General features: G+C 39.4%; 1 protein-coding gene and 1 long non-coding RNA gene across 4 annotated transcripts in view; one reads left to right on the plus strand and one right to left on the minus strand.

Annotated features, from left to right (window-relative positions):
* TSC22D2 (TSC22 domain family member 2) overlaps positions 1-7,469 on the minus strand; it is a 48,831-nt gene extending 41,362 nt beyond the window's left edge. The window contains exon 1 of one of the 3 annotated variants that reach the window (XR_002126110.1): positions 2,623-4,614. Coding sequence is in view for 2 of the 3 variants with exons in the window: in XM_019661310.1 (XP_019516855.1) it covers positions 2,623-4,598 (1,976 nt within the window). In the remaining variant the exon portion in view is untranslated. Of the gene's footprint in view, positions 1-2,622 lie in introns of all 3 variants that reach the window. The other 2 variants (XM_019661310.1, XM_019661311.1) reach the window with 2 other exon arrangements.
* A 4,309-nt stretch (positions 7,470-11,778) lies between these two features.
* Positions 11,779-21,358, plus strand: LOC109392696 (uncharacterized). The gene is made up of 3 exons (XR_002126111.1): positions 11,779-12,161; positions 19,036-19,141; positions 20,947-21,358. It is a non-coding gene; the product is annotated as an uncharacterized LOC109392696 (long non-coding RNA).
* Positions 21,359-22,015: the final 657 nt, after the last annotated feature.

The following is a 22,015-nucleotide window of genomic DNA, read 5'->3' on the forward strand; positions in this document are numbered from 1 at the left end:
CATTTTGTGTTAATTGTCTATTTTCCTTCTTTTCTAAATGTGTTTTAAAAAAGCAAACATCCTGTTAACATTTTCTTAGGATTTGAAATTTGTCAGCTTCTTCATAAAGTTTAAGTCATAATTACGCAAGACCTCTCACTCCAATGTTTTATTTTACATTTGAATGACTGCAAGTAAAATTGTATGCAGTTTTTAATTTAATAGGGCAACCCCAAATCACCATGTTAAAATTATGATTTTGTTAGTACTGTCTCCTCAAAAGTACTCAATTAGTAATTTAAACATTAGCCTGGAAAAACTGTTATTTAATTTCAAGGATACAACTTTAAAATGCCCTTTTACAAAGGATTTCCATTAAAAAAGCCAAAAAACTATTTCTACTTAATGGATTTATTCCTTCACCAGGTGTATTGGTCCAGTGACAAAATAGTCAAATGTGTAAGATTACATCTTGGAAACTAGCATGCTTAAGTTAAAAAACAATGGAAGACTGTAACAAAAATTAGAAATCAATTAGAAATTTGATAAGCAATGCAGATTTTAAAAGACTGGGTGGGGGAGGGAAGTGCCACATTTAAAACAGGACTGCATTTACATCAAAACCCCTGCACTGGATTAAGTGTTGCAACTGATACAAACACTGATATAGTAGGATCTGTAGTTCAAACATTCACGTTTAGAAATGAGATTCTTGATATCAACTTTTTTTTTTAATAAAGAGAGGAGAAATAAATGCATATTTGAGGTCATGCCCTAAAGAATACATCCCAGAATTTCCATTTGTCAACAGATCTCTGCTTCATGCCGTATCATCAAATTAAAGTTATGGGGAATGTAATTACATATGCTGTAAACTGAGAGAGGTGTGGAGGATAGAAAATACATTCTTCATTCATAGGTATGCATGTGTTTTGGGAGGGGGTTGGGTTGGAAAACCAGTCATTTCTTAAGAGATATGGGGGCACTGTACAACAGGAACAGAGTTACAGGTAAGCAAACAGTTCTTTACCAACCCATCAGGGAAGAAAAAAAAATGCTTCTGACAGCTAGAAAAGGGAAGATTGCCTGTTGACTATTACCAAAGGTGAACAATTAAACTCAATTTGCATTTCGAGTGTGCCCTATGTGTGAAAAGTAAAATATGGGAGCAAATGCAAAGAGGGATTTTTCTGAGTGGCTTGTGGAATCAGTTTCTTTACTTGGTAGTCCCATCCATATACAATTTCTCAATGACTAGCTAGCTGAGCTCACTTATGGACACGTGGTATTCTCTAAGAGTTCTCAAATGGAAGAAAGACTCCCCATAAGCAAGTCACCTACAAAAAAAGATGAACTTTGAATTACAAAAAGCAGAGAAGATGAATTTCAGTAAGCATTTTTCAAACCAACAGAAGTATATGACAAAAATACAAGGATAATTACAAATGAAAAGTTAAGAATGTGAAGGAATGCAGAAGAAACATAGGAAGAAAAAGCTTTAACAGATCTCATAGTATTCTACATACCCATTATTCTAGAAATCCATAAAAAGTTGATCTTTTAACGCATCTAAAATTAACTTCTCTCTAAACAAAAACCCCAGCAAATAAATGTCTACCTGTAAAGTACCTGAAACTTTCTCTGTGATTTTAAAATATAAACTTAGAGCTTGTAACAAGTCAGTTTTTAAAAATTTGCATTATATATATATAATGTCAAATTTTCATGTGACATTTCCTCAAAACCATTTAAAATCCTCATTAAACCATAACCAAATATCAACTGTTATATTATTGATAGGGCACTATGCCAATTTTCACTTAAACCATTAAAAAAAGCATCCCTTAAATAAAGGGAGCCAATTGTTGACATTTACCCTTTTACTATAAAATTACTCTAATTTCAAGAACTACAGTTTCTACTATTGTCAAAGAGTCTATCTCATACCTCCCTTTCCTATAGTAAAAGACTGATGCATCTACAAATACACTTTTGCTTTAAAAAAAAAAGTATTCTAAAGAAGTCATTGGGGAAGCCTTTCTATCCTCTTTCATTAAAAGGCTGAACAAAGATATGATCTTCAAAGCCGGATTTGACATTTCACCATTATCTCTCCAGAACCTTTCCAGATACACTGGAGGAGATAGATACCTTACTCGGATCTTTTTCTACTAGAGGGCCTTCTGGTTTTCCAGAATGAGAAAACTTCTCATTTTATGTCGCAGTCTCAAAACTCACACTGACAAAAGTTTCTGTCCTAAGTGTTCCAGTGTGACTGACATCTAAGAAAGAGACAATCCTATGGGGCATAACCTACTGGCTAGCTACCACCTCTAAATTGAGAGGATTAAGCTAAAATCCACCTTTTAGAATAAACAATTTGCGTCCTTATCCACTTTAGTATTTTTAAGCAATTGTGACAAGACTAATTCTCTCTTACACACCTTTACATCAGCAATCTAAAGCTCAGGTCTTTTCAATCAACTTTACTAAACACAACTAATTTTTATATTTAGAAATGCTAAGGGCCTCAAATTGAAGGAAAAAAAGAAAATAAAAGAAAAACCAACTCTCCCAAAGTTGCATCCTAAACTACATTTGGCCAAACATTCCTATAAAATATTTTAAATAAGATTTCCATACCTGTCTTCATCACCATCAACAGGAATAGCTATGCTGAATACAGAGGTGGCCAGACTGTTCATAGGTGTTAACTGAAGGGGGTTTGCCAGGGCATCTGCAACAGGAGGCTTCACAACAGGCTTATTTTCAGCAATGAGAGAAAGTGGTGGTTGAGGTAGGGGTTCTGATTTTCTTCTAGTATCGTCAACTTGCCCGACCAAAGACTGGGTCTGAGTCTGAAACTGGCTTAGGTCAGGCTGTGGTAGACTTGCTGCATTGGGTGTGCCTTGCGCTAAAGGCAGCCCAACATGCTGGATTAGGCTGCCGCTCCTGCTGACTGGCGTATGGCTGCTCAGCTGCTGCGACGGGACCAGAGGCGCGGGTACATTTGGCATAGTAACAGAAGTGGTAGACACACTAGGCACGCTTGGGGCGGGCACGGCGGCAGGCACGTTTGGAACTCCGGGCACCACGGCGTGAGGGCCAGTAGGCCCGGCTGACGGCGCACCGCTGCCACCCAACTGCGGCGGGGGCGCAGACTGGGGCTTCCCGGCCCCGGCAGGAACCAGGCCCGGCTGCCCTGCGCCTCCCATAGCGGCTGGGGGGACTCCCGCCGGCTGAAAATGCGCGGCCTGTCCGCCTGGCGCGGGTCCCGGCCCTGGGGCCACAGTTTCACTGGGCACGGAAGAGGCGCCCATGATGTGCGTGCCCCCGGAGGAGGTATTCTGGCCGGTGCCCACCGGAAGGCTGGCCGCCGCGGCGGGGCTCGCTCCCGCGCCTGTGGCGGAGGGCTGCGCCGGGCTTGGCGACTTTAGGCCCGCCACGTGATGCTGCTGCAGGTATTCACTCGGGCCAGAGGGCTGGACCGGCATCAAATGCCCCGGCGGAATCTGAGGCTGGGGATAAGCGAACTGCTGAGGCTGCTGCGTCGCAGAAGCGCCGGCGGCCGGGCCCGGCTGCGGAGGCAGGGACATGCCGGGCTGCGCTAGGGTTACATTCGTCGGCGGCAGACCCTGTGCACTGGGCCCCGGAGGGACAACGCCGGGCCCGGTTCCCTGGGGCTGGGCTGGCTGCGGGGCTGCCATTATTTGCTGCGGCCCGGCCGCAGCGCCCGAGAACGATGGCATCGGAGCCGAGCTTGGAGCCACAGCCCCACCTACGGGCAGCGGCGGCTGAGGCTGCCCAACGCCAAAACTCAGCCGCGGGGCCGAAGCCGGCAGGTTCATTTTCTCCGACGGGGGTAGCTGTGACACAGCAGTCAAGGAACTGTCAGTTCCAGAGTCGGGCCCATGCGCCCCCTGCATGGAGGCCACCACCACCACCACCGACCCGCCAGTGGCGCCCAGGCCGCTGTCCCGCTCCGCAGTCTGGTCAAAAGTACTGCTGTGCCTAATGCAATCCCCTGACCTGGTCAAGACGCTGCTGTCGGAATCGCGCTCGTAGTATTCCATACACGTCCATCGGCCGCGTCTATAGGGCTCCCCGCTTCCGTGGTCCAGCTTTATCACGCGAAAACGGGAACTACAAGTGGTGGGGGGCTGCGATGGAGCTGCAGTCCCCGGCGCAGCAGATAAGCCTCCGGCGGCGTGGGCGCCGGGTGCCCCTGAGGCAGGGGTCGAGGTGGCGGCCGCCGACAGAGTATTGGCTAGCGCCCCTGCCACGCTCCGGGCCGAAACGGCTCCTCCTCCGTTGGCTGGAGCAGCCGCCGCGGCCGCCAGCTGCCCGTCCAGGGGGAGGTTTGGGGAGACCGTCCCGGGAGTCTCCGCATCCCCAACATTGTTGAGCGTCTCTTCGGAGGAGCTACGCTCGCAGACCTCCTCGGGGCCATAATCCGTGGCCCGAGAAACGTCGAATATCTCAGAGGAGACATCCTCTGTGCGTGACTCGTCCGGGTCGTCCAGGCTCTCGGTGTCCTCGGTGATGCTAGTGGCCACCTGGGCCGTGGTGACACTGGTGATCTGGAAGCAGCTCTTCTTCTTGGCCGGCATCTTGGACATGGTGAGGAAGGCTGGAGGGCAGAGGCACGTCGGCTCCGCTGCGGTCTTGCCGGAAACCAGGAAGGACAGCCGGGCCCCCAAAGACAAAGTCCGAGTCCGCGCTGGGGTCTGAGGCCCGCCGCCGTGAGCGTCACGGGCTGATCCGGGAGCCCGCCGCTCTGGGAGACATCCTCCTCCCCGCTTCCTTCTCTGTGTCGGGCTCCTCGGCTCTGCCCCCCGGCTCACTCGCGCGGCGGCTCCTCCTCCTTTTTCGCCTCCGCCAGCCGCGGCGCCTCAATTCAATCCCCTCAGAGGCGGCGAGAGCGCGATCCCAGGGGCGGGCCGGCTGCTGCTTCCTCCTGTCTCCGGGGCACCGTGGTCAGTCCAGCTCGGCGCTCCGCGCGGTCAGCAGGCCTTGGCTGGGGGTGGGAGTGGGAGGACGAGGGGGAGGAGGCGGCGGCGGCGTGAGGGGCGGTGCTGTCCCGCTCAGGCTCCGGAGGCCGGTGCCGGCGTCAGCTCCGGGCTCTCGGACGCTGAGGAGAGAAGGGGAAGGAGCGGCGGGTCCGAGCCGGGGATTTCTGACTCAGCCAGGAGTCGCGGGCTGGCGACGGAGCTGCGGTGCGGGCGGGCGGCCCTCCCTCCCCGGCTCTAGCCGGCGCTCAGCCCCAGACCATGTCGACGGTCTCTGGCGGAAACCCACTCCGGGAAAGGGAGGGGAAAACCGACTCGGTCCTCCCCTCACAGGGGGAGCCACCCCCGCGGGCGACGGCGGCGGCAGTCCCGGCCTCCCCTCACGGCTCTTGAGAGAGTGAGGGGCGGCGACCGGCTGACGGGCGAGCGGAGGCGCTCTGGGTGTGAGGTAGCGGCGGTAACTTCTTCGGCTCCGCCTCGGTGCGCCCGGTTCGCAGACCCTGTAGAAACTGAAATTCAAACTGCTGAACCGGCGACTGCAGCTCCCTCCCCTCCGCCAAGATGGGGCTGAAATGGCCGCGCCAGGGATGCTGGGAGGAACAGCAGCCCCGCAGCCTCCGCCGCTGTCGACTAAAATGCCGCCGCTGCCGCAGCCACCGCCAGCGCCGCAGCCGCCGCCGTTCCGTGACGCACCGGCGTCGTGACGTCACCACCCCGCCCCCTCCGGTTTCCTGCAGTTTCGCGTGGAGGCTTGAGGGCAGCGGCTTGTGGGCGTGGCTAAAGGTTAAAAAAAAGGGAGCGGTTTTTTTATTTAAAAATTTTTAAAATTTAAATTTCACGTTGTAGGTCTTTAAGAGTTGAAGAGCTAGTAACTCTTAAATTCCAAGCCTAGAGAACCTTAAAACCGCACCAATCAACTGTTCTTATATTTGTTTCGAGACACTGGAAGACTGGAGGTCATGTGCTGTGTCTAATGTTTAGCAAAATCTTAGTGAAACAAGGGCGATAGGAATGGGGGTTGGGGGATTTATCTAGGATAAAGAGGGATACGACTGGAGTAACCGAATCACTTAAGTCTTTCCTGAAAATAAATGTTGATCACTACAGTCAGAGGAGTGAAATGTTGAGAGAAATGGGGATGATTAACCAAGAATAGCAAGCCAGATTGAGTCAGAAAAATGATCTTCCAGCCAAAAATTGTCTCCAACAATGGCATCAGGAGATGGTTACTTGCCCAGGGTGAGGTCAGTTTAAAAAAAGATTAGAGGTTACTAACATATTCCTAATTTTCCTGAATTTGCTGTGATTCCAGCATCCAAGAGTTCATTTAAAGTCTTGAGACTGTTTTTACTTTCCCCAGGAAATCAGCTTATGGGCTCCATAAATGTAGAACCTACTGCGTTGAATAGTTACAGGTCTTTCTTTTGTTTATTCTAAAAGTCTTAGTTGGAGCCAGGGTGTTATATAGTTTGGATTGGGCCATGAAAACCAGAACAATTTAGAAAGCACCCTTTCCTGTCCCAGTGCAGAGAGCAGTTATGAAAGTACTGGCGAATTTATTATCATTTACCTACTTTTTGGCAAAAGAAAATGGTAAGGCCATTATTTTAAACAGTGGGAAAAAAATGAGTAAGGAGGCTCTTGAACTTTGAGATTCTAATACATTATTTTGGTAAAAGTTTAAGAAGTTTTGCTGGAAATCAAAATGTCGTATCTATTTCAGCTTTAGTAGTCATATCATGATCACTTACATAAATCAGTCATTATACTCAGTTCTCTAATATTTGAAAAGTAGAAATACGTTTTTCCCAAAGGATGTTTTGATAATTAAAATTTACAGAGAACTTTTTAGGTCCTTAGTTGTAAATAATATGCAGAGATAGGTCTTTTAACCTTGGTAGAAACCATTCTTCCAAACCCAAGTAACTGAGGTCAGGATGTGAAATAAGACCACATAATAACATCCCTGTTTCTTAAGGGGGTGGGAGAGAGTGAAAGAACAAAGTGTAACATTATGCTGCTATTGTGGCAGAGATAGCTAATGGAATATTTCATTTCTAAATGTATAATTTCAGTAATTGTTAGAGACAGTTTTCCATCAGTAAGTAGATCAACTGGTTAAATCCAATATGAGCTTTTAAAAGCTTAGTTTAACTTTGGATAGATTTACCAGATTGTTAAAAGTGGTGATCAATGGATGATGCTGAGCATACGGCTATTGGAAAACTAGTTTAATATGCCTGCTTGTCCCATTACATTATCTTATTACATAAACTTCTTGATTACTTGTTACGGTATTCTTAATCACACATTTTAAGGAAACACTTAATCTGTAAGACCGTTTCTCCCTAATGAACATGTAAAGGATTTATTATGAAATGAAAGTGATGATAAAGATAAATTAGGGAAGATCAGTGAGCGGGCTATATTTCTGGTAAGGATGGGATTAAAGATGTCTAAAGACATCTTAGCAAAACATAAGATTTATAAAGTTAAGTGTTTTATTTATATATTTAAGGATTTGTGTATGTTTAATAAAATAATTCTCTTAAAAGTAAGTTTTCCAAAAGTTTTAAAGGCCCTAGCTTTTTTTTTTTTTTATAGATTTGCTCTTTAAAAATGTAGAGAATTTATTGCATGAAACTCCCATGAAGAAATTATAAGAATTCTGGTTGTTGCAAACAGGTTTGAAATCATTTTACAGAGGACAAAAAGTCATATGGCTATCATCAAACTACAAAAAGCTATGTAATTCATGGTTGGTCCACAAGGGTTAAAAGCCTTTACGTAACTAATTAAAATGATAGAAAACAGGATATTCGTGCAGGTATGTATGCTCTGTGTTTGGAGAGTTGATAGTAAGTAAACTATGGTAGCCTAACTCACTGGAACTGGAGAGAACTCAATGGAACTGGGGATATCCCTGCTGTCCCAGACTTCAAGATGAGGGGTCTTACTGCAGCTATTCTGGCTTCAGGCCTGCACCCAGAAACCATAGGTGGAAACCGTGGGAATCTTTGATTACTGTTCCAGAGTCCCCAGCTTGACAGTCTTATATCTGATCCTTTCCTCAAAAACTTAATTTGAAGCAACGTATGGGAAGTACAATGTGTGTGTGTGTGTGTGTGTGTGTGTGTGTGTGTGTGTGTGTGTGTGTGTGTGGACGACTTAGACACTGAAGACTGTTTCCACTGATGAAAAACAAAAACAACTGCAGCAAGACCTTTGCATCATAATCCCAAATTTTACTAGGTTATTATCTAACCATATCAGTACCATATTGTAAATTGTTTCATGGTCACAAGACCCTGGAATGTGAACTGTAGATACTCAAGAAAAATTAGCTTTTTTTTTTTTGAATGAATGCATATTATATTCTAAATAGTAATGGTATATTAATCTAAAGAGACTGGGATAGAGAAAAGAAAAGCATACTTTCAGTAAAAATTAAGCAACTGCTTAGGCTAAGAGAAATAACCCTTTAGAATTAATACTATCAGTCAGTGACATTTATTGAGCACTCCCTGTGTGTATTTGGAATTGGACAGCTTGTATCCCAGCCAACAAGTTTTTCTGAGATTTAGAAATAGTTTATGTTTATTTTCTGTTTTTATCACCAAATTGTTAGAAAAATAAAAAATGGAGGACTAGTTTTCAGGTTCCAAAAAGCATTTGATGGAAATAAGTATCAGTTGTCTAAACAAGTAGTACTTGATTATTACTGTCATTTTCCTGGGGTTCCATTTCAGAAACAATATCTTATTAATAATCCCTTGCACTGAGGCCACTTTATAATATTATCCCAAAAGGCGGGGGGGGGGGAAATCCAATGAAATTCTATGAATACTTTTATAAAGGAAAACATAATCTGATTGAGATGCATAAATTTTACTTGAGCATGAAGTATGTAAATTTTTCACATTTAAGAAAAGTTCTATTACTCTTCTAGACTTTAATATACTGTGAAACTTTTTTAAATTGTGAAGGCTTCCATGAGTCCCAAAGACTTTTGAAGCTCAGGCAAAACAGCAGTTTGGTGGGGAAAAAGGGTACATTTTGAACTAACAATAAATATAATGCCCTATTAAAGCTTGTTTCCTTTTAATATGGCACTTAATTTACAATCCAAAATATTAGTTCTGTGTTTCTGAAATCTAGCTTAAATACTGCAATGTATGGCCATGTATTTTCATAGAAAATCTATTAATGACTATATTAAATATATATACATAGATGTGTATATATATATATATATGTGTACGTATGTGTGTATGCATATATACAGAGGGTACCAAAAAATGTATACACATTTTAAGAAAGGAAAACTGTATTAAAATTGTAATAATATATACCGATAACAAAAGATGAATACAAGTCACGTTTTACTTCTGCAATTACAAGAGGTGCTCAAAGCGGTTACCATCAGCATCCAGACACTTCTGATTATGGCGAACTACTGCTTGAGCAACATTGACCAAGGTGTCTGTCCACTTGTATACATTTTTTTGGCACCACTGGTATATATATGATATATGACCACCCAGGATAAAACTAAAGAAATCTACATTGCCTAACTGGAGAAAACTTTAGATCAAGAGTACGCTCTAGTTTTGCTATAACCTTGTTTTGTGACTGCTGAGAAGTCTGTTAATTGCTCAGTTTGCTCTTACTAAAATGAAGCAAAACTGTGGTCATGAAGTCTTAAACTACCAATCCCACTGAAAGAGGGGATGGGAAAAGATAACACATGCTGCATCTTTGGAAGGAAGAGCGCAACTCAATGTGATACAATTGGCAGTAATATTTTCAATGCCATTCGTTAATTAAAAGAGAGAACAGCTTCCAAGCGTACATGATTTTATGAAGAAGCCATATCCTGTCGTAGATGAAGTAGTTATTTAGAGACATTTAGTGGCTTGTCCTTTGGGAAGGTGAATCATCACCATCTATTTTGTCTTTCCTGTGTATATGAATTTGGTGTGTGCGCAGGTGTGATTTTGTATCTAAGTGGTAGGTAATATACCTGTAATTTTAAGTTGTAACTTTAACACAAAAGAACATTGAAAGACATAGCCAATTTCTAGACTACTAGGTTATAGTTCCTTCTGAATGTTACAATTATCAGCTTATAGAGTTTTTTTAAAAGTGTGTTTGAATGTAGAAACTTGTATAAACTTATTTTGACATGAAGGATGGTCTAAGTGTTCTTGATTGATCATCTGAAGGTCATCCTAGCCTGGCTGATTGGACTACTTTTAATTCATAGGAACCAAAAGTTGACAGGCACAGATAGAATCTTGACTACTTTTTATTCAGTTATGTTTTAATTCCAAAATAACTAGCTCTTTAGTCACTGGAAACAAAACACTTTTAGCATTTAATTTAGAATACTTGAAATCCTAGTTTGACAGCATTCATACTCATTAAAAGCTCAACCCATGATCCATGTTTGCACAAGGATTTGGGTGTTTCTTAAAATGGCCATGTAATAAGCTGCTTTTCTGCAAATTAGTACTCCCTTCCCCCATCTGTAACCTGGGATCTTTGGAAAAGAGGGAAGCGAGTAAGCAGTAAAGAAATAGGGGGGAAATGGGAAATCAAAATCATGGTGAAATATTAACCATAGGGTTGTTCAGTTGTGGCCATCAAATCCCAAATGAATAATCGGAACAGCATTACTATGACACCCATTTTGTGGCACTTGCCTATTTTTAAACTAAATCAACTAAATACAAATATATTTTCATCTTCAAATAATTACAGTATTTTCTCCATCTTCACCCCATTTTTCTCCCTGAATTTTGATATGAATCTTTTTTGTATCTGAATATTGTTTATTCAACAACTGATCTAATTCTATATTTTAAGTTTATATGTGTTACATTCCTACTTGTTTTATAGGCACTCTATTAATACAATGGTTCTACCCCCTAAGGAAAAAAAATTAGTCTATCTACAAAAATGCATGTTTTCAAGAAAGATAAATTATATGGTGATGATTCATTCACATTAGTTAAGTATTCGCCACTGAATTTCCTGAAGCTTAACTACTGTTTTAAAAACATTTTCTTATTAATATTTCATTTGAAATATTGTGGCATAAGAAAAATAATTACTGGTAACATCAATCTGCTTATTTATTTATTCAACATGTATTTAGAAGCCTCCTCTGTATGGGCCTTTTTGCTAGACTTGGGGAAAACAGTTATGAACTAGACAAGAAAAGGAAAGCCCTTGTTCTAACAGGTCTTGTGTTTTAATAGGGTAAAGATACCAAAGAAATAACTAAATGTGATTATTTCAAATATCCATAAGTGTTAAGAAGAAACAACAGTGGAAGGTGGGGGCAAGGGCCTCTTAGGTGTCTGGCAGGTGGGCCTGAGGAAAGGCTCTTTGAGCCAAGATCAAGCTCATAGTCAGTAGCCAGTATTTAAGGAAGAGGGATAGGTGCTGACAATGGTCCTTTGGTAGAAACTAGTGTGTGGTACGGAGGGCGCTGGGGGCACCTGAGAGGGAGTAGGGCATTTAAGATGGTGTCTGGAGGGATCAGGGGCCAGATCTTATGGACCTTGCTGGCCAAGTGAAGGAACTTGTATTTTAGATGTAATGGGAAGCCATAGGAGGGTTATAAGCAGAGGATTAACATCATTTGATTTACATTTATAAAGAAACTTTTTTATTTTCTTAACCTCTCACATGAATATGTTGTGTATTATGTTTAGACAGGTGTTTATAGGGCTATCATATTGTATCATACCAAAATGGTAGAAATATTGAACACTCTCCATAACATTTCTTATACAGAAATTTAATAACTTTGTAGCAAAACAACTAATTAAATACCTGTAAGAGAGAAATCTTTTTCTCAGTGAAACCCTAAGAAACTTAATGGCAGTGATTTTGACTACTCAAGAAGAATTTGAAATGCCCCACTTAAAAAACAACAACTCTGAGCAACTGTGAAAAAGGAAACCATTTTATTTGAGTGTAATTATTAGATAAGTGTGATAGAACCACCTGACAAGAACTCTTTAACAAGTAGAGCTAATTTTAGGCTCAGCCTGAGCCTCATTTTTCCAATGAGATAAAAATATACATAGATAAACCTAGGGATACTTTGAAGCATTCAGTTAGTCTTAAAAGAGCCACAGCGGAGGGAACTTTATGGAAGAGGTAGGAAGCAAGGCCATACGTTTTGCTGTTGGTGGGTTGCCTTTGTTTTAGACAGGTATACATGTTCTAGTATTGCATTTTTGTTAACTATCATTCTAAAACTTTTAAATTATGTTACAACTTCATTATGAAGCTTATGAAGATTGATCATTATTGGTTTATAATAGCACCTTGTAATGGTTTGAAAAATATTACCCAAACTTTATAACTCACCTTTATCAATGAACTTTATTTATAGTTGACTTCTATTTGCAAAACTCAAAACCATTTTGAAGATGAACGTTTGTCATCATTTGATGATATTTAAAAACTAATAAATATGATAGAATATCAAGTAAAAAAATTAAACAAAATTGTATTTCATCTTTGAAAAAAAATTATCTGTATGCATAAGAAAAGAATTTTGGGGAAAATACATCAGAATTTAAATAATGGCTATCTCCAGGTGATGAGATTACAGGCTTTTTTTTTTTTTTTGGTTTTTAAAAATATTTTCCAAATTTTCTACAATGATCACATACCATTTTTTATCTGAATATATTACTTTTATGTAAAAAAAAATGTACCCATACATATCACGTAAACCAGCGGTTCTCAACCTTCCTAATGCCACGACCCCTGAATATAGTTCCTCATGTTGTGGTGACCCCCAACCATAAAATTATTTTCATTGCTACTCTATAACTGTAATTTTGCTACTGTTATGAATCATGATGTAAATATCTTTTTGTTTTCCTATGGTCTTAGGCGACCCCTGTGAAAGGATCATTTGACCCCCAAAGGGGTCGCGACCCACAGGTTGAGAACCGCTGATGTAAACCAAAAGTAAAGGTATAACAATAATGAAGACCACAATTTTAGTTATGTCATAGATGATACTTCATAATTGTTATCCAAAGAAAGATAAATCACCCAGCAGAAAGAGTATATATTTGAATGCCATCAAAAAATTATATTAGGAAACAGTAGTGCTTTTTCAGCTGAATCAAATTAATGCAAAGATACTTTAAGGTTAATTTATGAAATTAAAAAGGAATGAAAAAGGCAGAAAAATAAAATATGAGAAATAAAGTTGAAAGAAAATGGGGTGTCAGGAAACCTTTGTTCTGTTGTAGGCTCTGCAGCTTGTTATGGCCCTTGAACAGGTCATAATCTCTCTGGGCCTCATATTCTTTATAAAATAAGGGAGTTGACTGAGAAGATGACTATTTTGGGTTTTAAAATTTTATGGATCTAGACCAGGGGTCTGCAAACTGCGGCTCGCGAGCCACATGAGGCTCTTGGGTACATATATGTGGCTCTGAAGTAAAATTGAAAATGAAAATGAAACTACCATAGTTTTATTTATAAAATTTTCAAAGGATATTATTCACATAATGGTTATTTCATTTGTTTTATGACTCTTGAATAATTTTTAAATTGCTGTGAGGGACAGAATTGGCTCTTTCGTCTCAAAAGTTTGCCGACCCCTAGTTAGACTATCAAAAGGCAAGTTTGGAGTCTTGGTTTTGCATGCAGCAGCCAACATATAAATGGGTCCACAGAATGTTTTTACTTCAGCTTTGATAATACTCATATTTGCTGGTTATTGCCTGATCCCTGCAAATTACCCTCCTGCCTCAGGACCTTTGCACTTAACTGTACCTTCTGCTTATTCTCTGAAATATTCGCATGCCTTCAAGCCTTTGCTCAAATTTCACCTTTTCACTGAGATCTACCCTAACTATTCTATTTAAAACTACAAGCCTCTCCCACTCCCATCCCTATTTTCTGCTTTATTTCCCCCTGTAGCACTCATTACCTTCTAATATATTACTATGTTATTTATTTATTTTATTAGTTGTCTATCTTCCCACACTAAAATAGATTGTTCCAAGGAGGGCAAAGGCTTTCATCTGTCTTGTTCATTCTTGTATTCCCATGGTCTGTAGTAGAGCCTGGCACATATTAAATTGTGAATAAATATTGGTATAAATAAATGAATTTTCCATTTTTACAAGATTCTACAACATTTTCATTCAACATTATGAAAGTAAGGTAATAAACATGCTCAAAATTATGAAACATTGGTACAGTGGAAAATTCCCTGCAAATCTAGGTAGTTTTATAAACATGTATCTTTAAGATGACAACAAAAAAGAAATGATTTTAATTATTAGACAAAAAAATTTTAAAACCTTTTTTTGAAGCAATTTTATTCTTTGCAGAAATTTCAGAAAATATGCAAGCTCTATATTGGATCACCTGCAGAAGTATTCTGTAGAAAGCATCTTTAATATTCTAAGAATACAGCACTTTAGTATTCTGCAGAATGCATAAGGTTGAAATTTTGATCAAGATACACATTGCTGTCACAAGCCATTCTTAATCATATTTAATTCAAGGTTCATTGAACCATATTTATTTGGTATAATAGCCTGGTTTAAATAACATTTTTTTACATAGAAAAAATTTAAAAATAAAGCCACTTCTAGGGATAAAAACATCTTATCATTTAGTTTTAACCGTAGGCCTATAGATATGTCACTATAGTAACAAACTACTGGTGGGGGGAAAAGCTCAATTTTGAATCCACAGAGTCTAAGTGCTCTGGGTTAATGAATACCTCTGCTAAAAAATGTCTTTTATAGACTCCTTGGGCTTTGTTTTCTTCAACTGTTTGGTTTGGCTGCTCTCATTTACATACTTGTTCTCATTAGGGTTTGAATTTCAGAGCTGGCCTCACTCTGCAATGGGAACAAATGTCTTGCCATGTGATACTAACTTTCCATTACATCCTGAAGCATTTGCAGTCCCAAAGGCAAAGAATTTATGGTTGGTACATGAGAGATGGAACTACTGCATAAAAGCAGCCAAATTTGAAAACATGTTTTCTTGTGGGCAATATAGCTTCAAGATAATGAGAACTCAGAATAATCAGCTAATGACCAAAAATGAATCATTGTTAAAACACTTTTTTTGGCATGAAATAGCTAATGTTTTTAGTTGGTTGATAATTTTCATAGCAACCGTGGTATTTGGCATGTCCTAAACACCTTTCATTAGAAGCCTTCAGACCCCTCTGAAGCAGATCATTATACTCTGAAACAGCTCTGAGACTAAGGGAGAAAAATACACAAGTTTTGCTGATATTCTGTAGCTGTGTAGAGAGCATAGTGTAGCAAGTACTTAAAACACACTGCAGGATTGTTCAATAATTCTTCAGCCAAGTAGGAAATTGAGTAGATGAACAAGAGAGATTCAGAAGTACTGAAAGTTAATCCCGAAATTAGAGTTTGGTCAGAATCCCAAACTTAATTGTTTTAGTCTTTAAAAAATAAAAAATAAATGAGTCGTGGAGGCTATTTCAATAGCAGGGTCACTATTAATGTCTATAAAAATAACATGACACCATATTTCCAAGGAATTCTGTATACTTTCAAACTATTCCTTATTCCTCACTATCATCCATGAGATTTTTTTGGTGGCAAGTGTTATTCTAGTTTTGGCCAGAAAGTCAAGGGAAAAACTATCAAGAATAGAAGTCAATAAACATTTATCTCAGTCTGTCAAGATCTTGTATCCAGGTTTATCTTCTGTTTCACTCAAATAAAATTTTATATATATACAGAGGGTACCCCAAAAAAAGGATCCACATTTTAAGAAAGGAAAAAACTATTAAAATTGTAATAGTATATACTGATAACAAAAGATGAATACAAGTCACGTTTGACTTCTGCAATTACAAGCGGTGCTTAAAGTGGGTACCATCAGCGTCCAGACTCTTCTGATTACGGCAAACTAGTGCTTGAGCAACGTTGACCAAAGTGTCCACTTGTATACATTTTTTTTGGCACCCCCAGTGTGTGTGTGTGTGTGTGTGTGTGTGTGTGTGTGTGTGTGTGTGTGAAGTCAATAACTGTAAGAACTCATCACAGATCTTTATATCTCTGGACATCTCTTGTATTTGTGTAACACTTTATAGTTGTAAAACTCTTGCCATACGTCATAACCCTATATCTGTGTGACCTTGGGCAAGTCACTCAGTCCATGGCTGTGGCTCCCATTTGGTAAACTGTGTTTAATAGTTGCCCTCTACTAAGTCTACAGGAATGCTTCAGAATTAATAATAGAGTAGTCCAACACATATGAACGCTTTAAAACAAAGGTATTATTATAAATGTAAGGTATTATTATTATTCATCTAACTTGGGAAACAAATTTAGAGTGACTGAGTTGGCTCTAAGTATTTAACCACTTTGATCCCAAGAAACCCATAGAACCATAGATGAAAATGTTTATATTATACAACTTAGGTAAAAAAGCATGAGATTTTGTCACAAAGGGCAAAATATTGCCTCTTAAATGGGAATAGTACTTTCTCAAAATATATAATCAAATATTCATTCTGAACCATAAACTCACTACTTTTATTTAAATTCATCAAACTGCATATAATTTCATCAGTTACTGACCAACATTCAGACTACATATGGCAAGTGATGACAAAACCAATCTGTTTGAAAAGATGCTCAATTTTGGGATAATTAATCCCATAATTACTATGATATATATAAACTGAAGAAGAAATAGGTAATATTTTTGAAAAAAATTGTATTTTCCATATATATAAAATAAAGAAAATACTTCATAAGTAATACTTAAGGAAGTTAGCTACAATAGCCTTGTCATATAGCTCACATATTAGAATAAAATCTCCTTAAGGACATTAACTATTCTATAAGATGTGTCAATTTAAATGAAATGATATTCTCTAGCTTCTAAATTATTGTTCTTTTAAAAATATATCACTACCCAAAATCCACGTGATTGATAGATTATTTGTGCTAACTAAACATTGCCATCAGAAAATGATGATTTTTAAATTATTTAGAAATTTTTGTATAATGAATGAAAATAGTTACATATTCAGCTAGGTTCCTAGAAAACAGAAAAAAAAAAAGAGCAGCAGAGAGAGATGGAAAAGAATGAGTGTTTAAATATGTGCCAGGCAGTGTGGTAGACATTTAAATGATCTTCATTTAATTTCTACAACAACCCTATTGGATAAGCACTATCATCACCTATTTAGAGATGAAGAAATTGAGCCTCAGAGCCACTGAGGACTTCCTCAGGAGTTCAGAATCAGAGCCACATTTGAACTGGACCCGGGTATTCCCCAGGTCCATGTTCTCTCCTATTACTCCATTTTATACTTTATGAACCACAGGTTAGATGTTCCCAAACTTGTGAAGAGGAACTGCTTTGTGGGTTTTTATTTTATTGTGAGATCTTACAGTGGTGGAAGGGAGAGGCCAAGAGAGAGGGGCTGGACCTCTTACAGATGAATTTAAGGAGAAAGGCTCTTGAGTGGGGAAGGAAGTGGGAAAGAGGTGGTTTCTTGCCGTGCGAGGGAAGCACTGGACCAGTGCAGGGCTTAGGGTGTACCATTTAATGAGCCTGGTGGTGGGAACCGCTGCCGTGGTTGGAGGAGGCTCTCCGGAGGGCCTTCTGTTCACTTGCATTACGGAGTAGAGCTTTTATAATATGAGATAAAGAATTTTATTTTTCTATTCCTGAAAGCCAAAAATATGAAACAAGCCCAAAACTAGAGGTGTTGGTCTGCCATTCTTTTTCAATTCAAATGAAGATGCACCTTTAGCTGGAATGTATGTGTAACTGTTTTGGAATTACGTGCTCCAGGGTCAGACTATCTCCGCACAGCAGACAAGCAAATTCCCGAGATACCAGGCAATGTTTTCAGCAGGCTGCTGCTTCTTCCTGTCCCAGAGAAGAGAGGTCTTTGGTTCTAGTCCCTGCTTTGCAACAGGCAAATCATTTCACCTCTCTGGCCCTCTGTTTTTTCCTCCTTTGAAAAATAAGAAGGCTGAACATGACAAATCCTAGACCCCCTTCCAGCCCTTCTGCTCAGTGGTTCCAGGAGTACAGAAATTACAGTTTATTTCTTAGGTGCTCTGAGGGAATAAAACAAACACAATGACCTTCCATGATAAAACTCTCTGTCTGCTATTCTAATTTTAGTGTCCAAAGATTAAAATTCATTAATCCTGTAGACTTGTCGGGAAGCAGGTCAATTGACATTTCCATATACTTATTTGAATGTGTTTTAGCATTGTGGGACAATTTTTCTGTGGGCTGAAACTTTGCTGGGAGTTAATTCGATTTCCTTTTTTTACATCTTATTTTACAATTTTAAAGTAATTGACTTATTTTGGTTGTCCTATGTGGGTGCTTTTAAAATCTCAAATAATTTTGTCAAACACTCCAAAAATTGTGATCTGACCCCAGAAATTATTTTAGGGACAATTGCTTGCTATATGAAAAGGAATAGATGAAAATACAAATTTTAGAACATTTCAGTTATTCAAACATGCTGAATACATGCTGAATGGAAACATTGTGCTATAGTATTACTTCATGCTTTTATACTGCCTAAGGTTCATTAATTCACGAATGGGTGGATAATCTTGGTGAGAAAATGAGAAGACTTTTAATTGTGTGATGTGAGAATATAGATCCACCTTATTTTGGAGCTGCACTTGCTCAGTATACACGCGGTGAGTTCCTACTAACTTGATGAGCACTGCCTACTTGCTGAGGTTACACAGATGAGTCAGATATGTTCCCTGCCCTGGGAAAATCAAAGCTAGTAGAAGATGCTTGTTGTTCATCTGGGAAAAAGAGAGCTTATAAAGTTATTCGATTATATTACCTTATTTGAACCAATGATGTGATATTATTTTCTTTATTTTACTCATGAAGAAACAGTCTCATAGAGGTTAGTCATAGTCAACTTGCTCTTACTTGCTCAGTATTTGGTGTCCTGTTTAACGAGGTCTGGGACTTTGTCATGTCTATCCTTTTTACTTTGTAGCCCCAGTGCCTAGTACTGTACCTGGAACATAAAAGGTGCTCAACACACATTTGATGGGTTAATAAGTATTGGACTATTAGTACAGCCAACAGATATTGGATCACAGGTAAGCATTCGTAGTATTAGTCTTCTCATACTTCAAGCAACTGCTCTTTCACTATGTCTTGCTGCCTCTTTAATTATATCTGTTTAGTATTAACGGAATGGATGCTTGAGGTCTGGAAAAAGAATTATGTACTACCTAATTTTTTAAAGAAGGAATGAGATTGCCTTTGAAAAGTAGAAGCTGAACACCCTTACAAAAAAACCAGGATAAATCCCAGAGAGCTTGGATCTTGAAATTCAACCATCAAAGTATTCTTTCTTTAATAAGAAACAATTATGTCATATGTCATATTGTTTAATGGTGTGGAATAATTTTGAATTGCCCATTAGAAGAGATGGCAGTAAGTCTGAGGGTCTAGTAATAGTTTGTGTGCTTTATTAGTAATTTGGAGGATATTTGTGAAGCTGAGTTTATGGCTGATATAGGATTATGAGCTCTTTAGAATTAAAGAATGGAATTCAAAATGACCTTGACAAAATTGAGGATTGTTAATCCTAAACAGAAGCGTGTAGATGGGAAAAACAAATGTACAATAATTGTAATATGCAACTGTGGCACGAAGGTGTTTAGAGCACCAAATTCATTAATCACAAAGTAATTCTTGTATTCCATCCTTCAGACTGTTAGCTGAAATACTCTATTCAGCCATGGGCCTACTAGTTTAAGCGATTTATAACAAATTGTATGAGATTCAGAGAATATAGAAAATAATTGAAGGTTGGAAATTTGGGAATATGAAACATAGAAAGTAAGTTGAATTTCAATCATGTAAGGTCTCAAATATTTTTTTACCTCTCAAACACCCCTTCTCAGAAGGTACTCTAGGATGTGCTCCACCAAAAGGAGGGAATTAGCAAGATAGAGGAAGACAATGGATATAGGATACAGGCAGAGGGAGTTCCTGGGAGGTAGGGGAGGGGGAGCCTGGATGGCAAGTGTGCACCTGGTATCCAGGACCATCCACCTGGGTCGATGTACATTACAAGATGAAAGGAGAGACTTCTTTAAGAAGATGAAAATGAACAAATCCTGATGTGTTTGAACATTTTAAGAAAAAATGTTGGAGGAGAGTTTGGGGTTAAATTAGCGACAATACATGGACAAACAGTGCATTTGACAAAACAAACAAAAACAAACTCCTTGGAAACAAAAGTGTGAGCCACAAAGAAGAGTTATAGTATTATATGACAGAACTTAGCTATAGATAACATTTATATGCCTAATATAAACAGTAAGTATTAATCTAACCTAAATTATTATATAATGAGATTGAGTGGATGAAGAGATGAGAAGAGGAGATGCATGTGATGAGGAGGATGGTGAAAGAAAGCTGCATCCTTATATTCCAAAGTGAGAAGTCGTAAAATGCCTACACTTGAAAAATCAGATTAGCAATATAAGCAAATGTAGCATACTAAGAGTTGTGGAAGTAAACACCAAAAACATTTATCAATGAATTAATCAAACAAACAAAACAAAATAGCTAAAAACGTTGAATATGGTTGTTGCCTTTGGAGTAGGGAGAAAGGTGTGGGGCAGGGAGGGGGGGAGGCAGTGCGTGCAGGGAGGCAGGAGGGACTACTATTTCATAACAAGCTAAATTGGATTCTTTAAACTATGTGCATGTATAACTTTAAAACAAACAGAAAAGAAATCAAATTAAGTAACTATATAAAAAATCAGTTAAGAGGTAACCTAATAATATCAAATGTAGGGAACTTTGTCAGTTCTCAGGGTGATAGCTAACGAACTGCTTGTTGTATTTGTGAAGTCAAGATTCTGATTAACACTGTGTTTTGGTTAAGGGTTGTTTGATGGGCGTTTCTACACAGCTGAGGCGTTTCCTTTCCTGAAGCTGTGTGGGACTAACAACCTACATGCATCAGTTTGTTATGGTTTATGGAGTAAGGCCTTCGTGCATTGCCCTGGCTCATCTTCTGCGTTCCTGATGACTCTGGGGGTCTCTGGCAGAGGTGTGAAGGAAAGGGCACTGGCTTTGTAGACACACAGACTTAAGGTCAAACTCCAGCTCAATTACATGCTACTTGTGTGACCTCAGAAAATTTACCTAACCTCTCTCAACCATAAGTTCCTCATCTGTAAAATGGAGTTATGTGGTACCCACCTCATAGCAGTATTAAGTGATTAAATGAAATTATGTTTATAAAGCACTCGACAGATGCTTAGAAAATATCGATTTCCTCCCCCTCTGAGGCAGTAATCCCCTCACATGTTCAGAGCAGTAATCATTTGAATCATATTATTATGGTGTCAATTCATCTGTAATATAATCAGGTAGAGAATTAAGATGTATATTTTAAATATATGCTTGTTTTACCTTTTACATGATGTAAAACGACTACTTCTCTCATCCTAAATGGATATGCTTTAAAAAGAATTGATTTACTCAAGTTAGATGGCTATTTTGATGTCTTGTAGACACGACCTGAGTGTTTATGTAGCATATATGGCATACTACCGTGAGGAGATTTCAGAAATGCTCAAGGCTTGTAGGTGGTGGAATAGTCAAAACATGCCCCATCCAGCCTGTCTCTCAAATTGCTACATAACCCCTGAGACCTTGTGATTCATGGTTTATAAACAACTATTCATAGATACAGGTATTTCCCCTAAGGTATTATTTATTTGAGGCTGCTAAAGAGCAATTTTGTTTTTCTTTGCTAAGTATTAACACTAGCACCTGGCTCACAAAGGGTGAGGGGTAGGAGGGTGGAGAAGAATCCACTTAGGAAGAGAGGTGAAGAGGCCCCTTGCAGAGAGAGGATAGCAAAAACAAGCTAGCCTTTGAAGAAAAGTCTTCCTAGGTAACAAGGACCCTGAGGTCTCATGGTCCTCCATAGTCCGGTTGCCAAG

This window comes from Hipposideros armiger, unplaced genomic scaffold, assembly GCF_001890085.2.
Source record: "Hipposideros armiger isolate ML-2016 unplaced genomic scaffold, ASM189008v1 scaffold_344, whole genome shotgun sequence".
Taxonomy (NCBI): domain Eukaryota; kingdom Metazoa; phylum Chordata; class Mammalia; order Chiroptera; family Hipposideridae; genus Hipposideros; species Hipposideros armiger.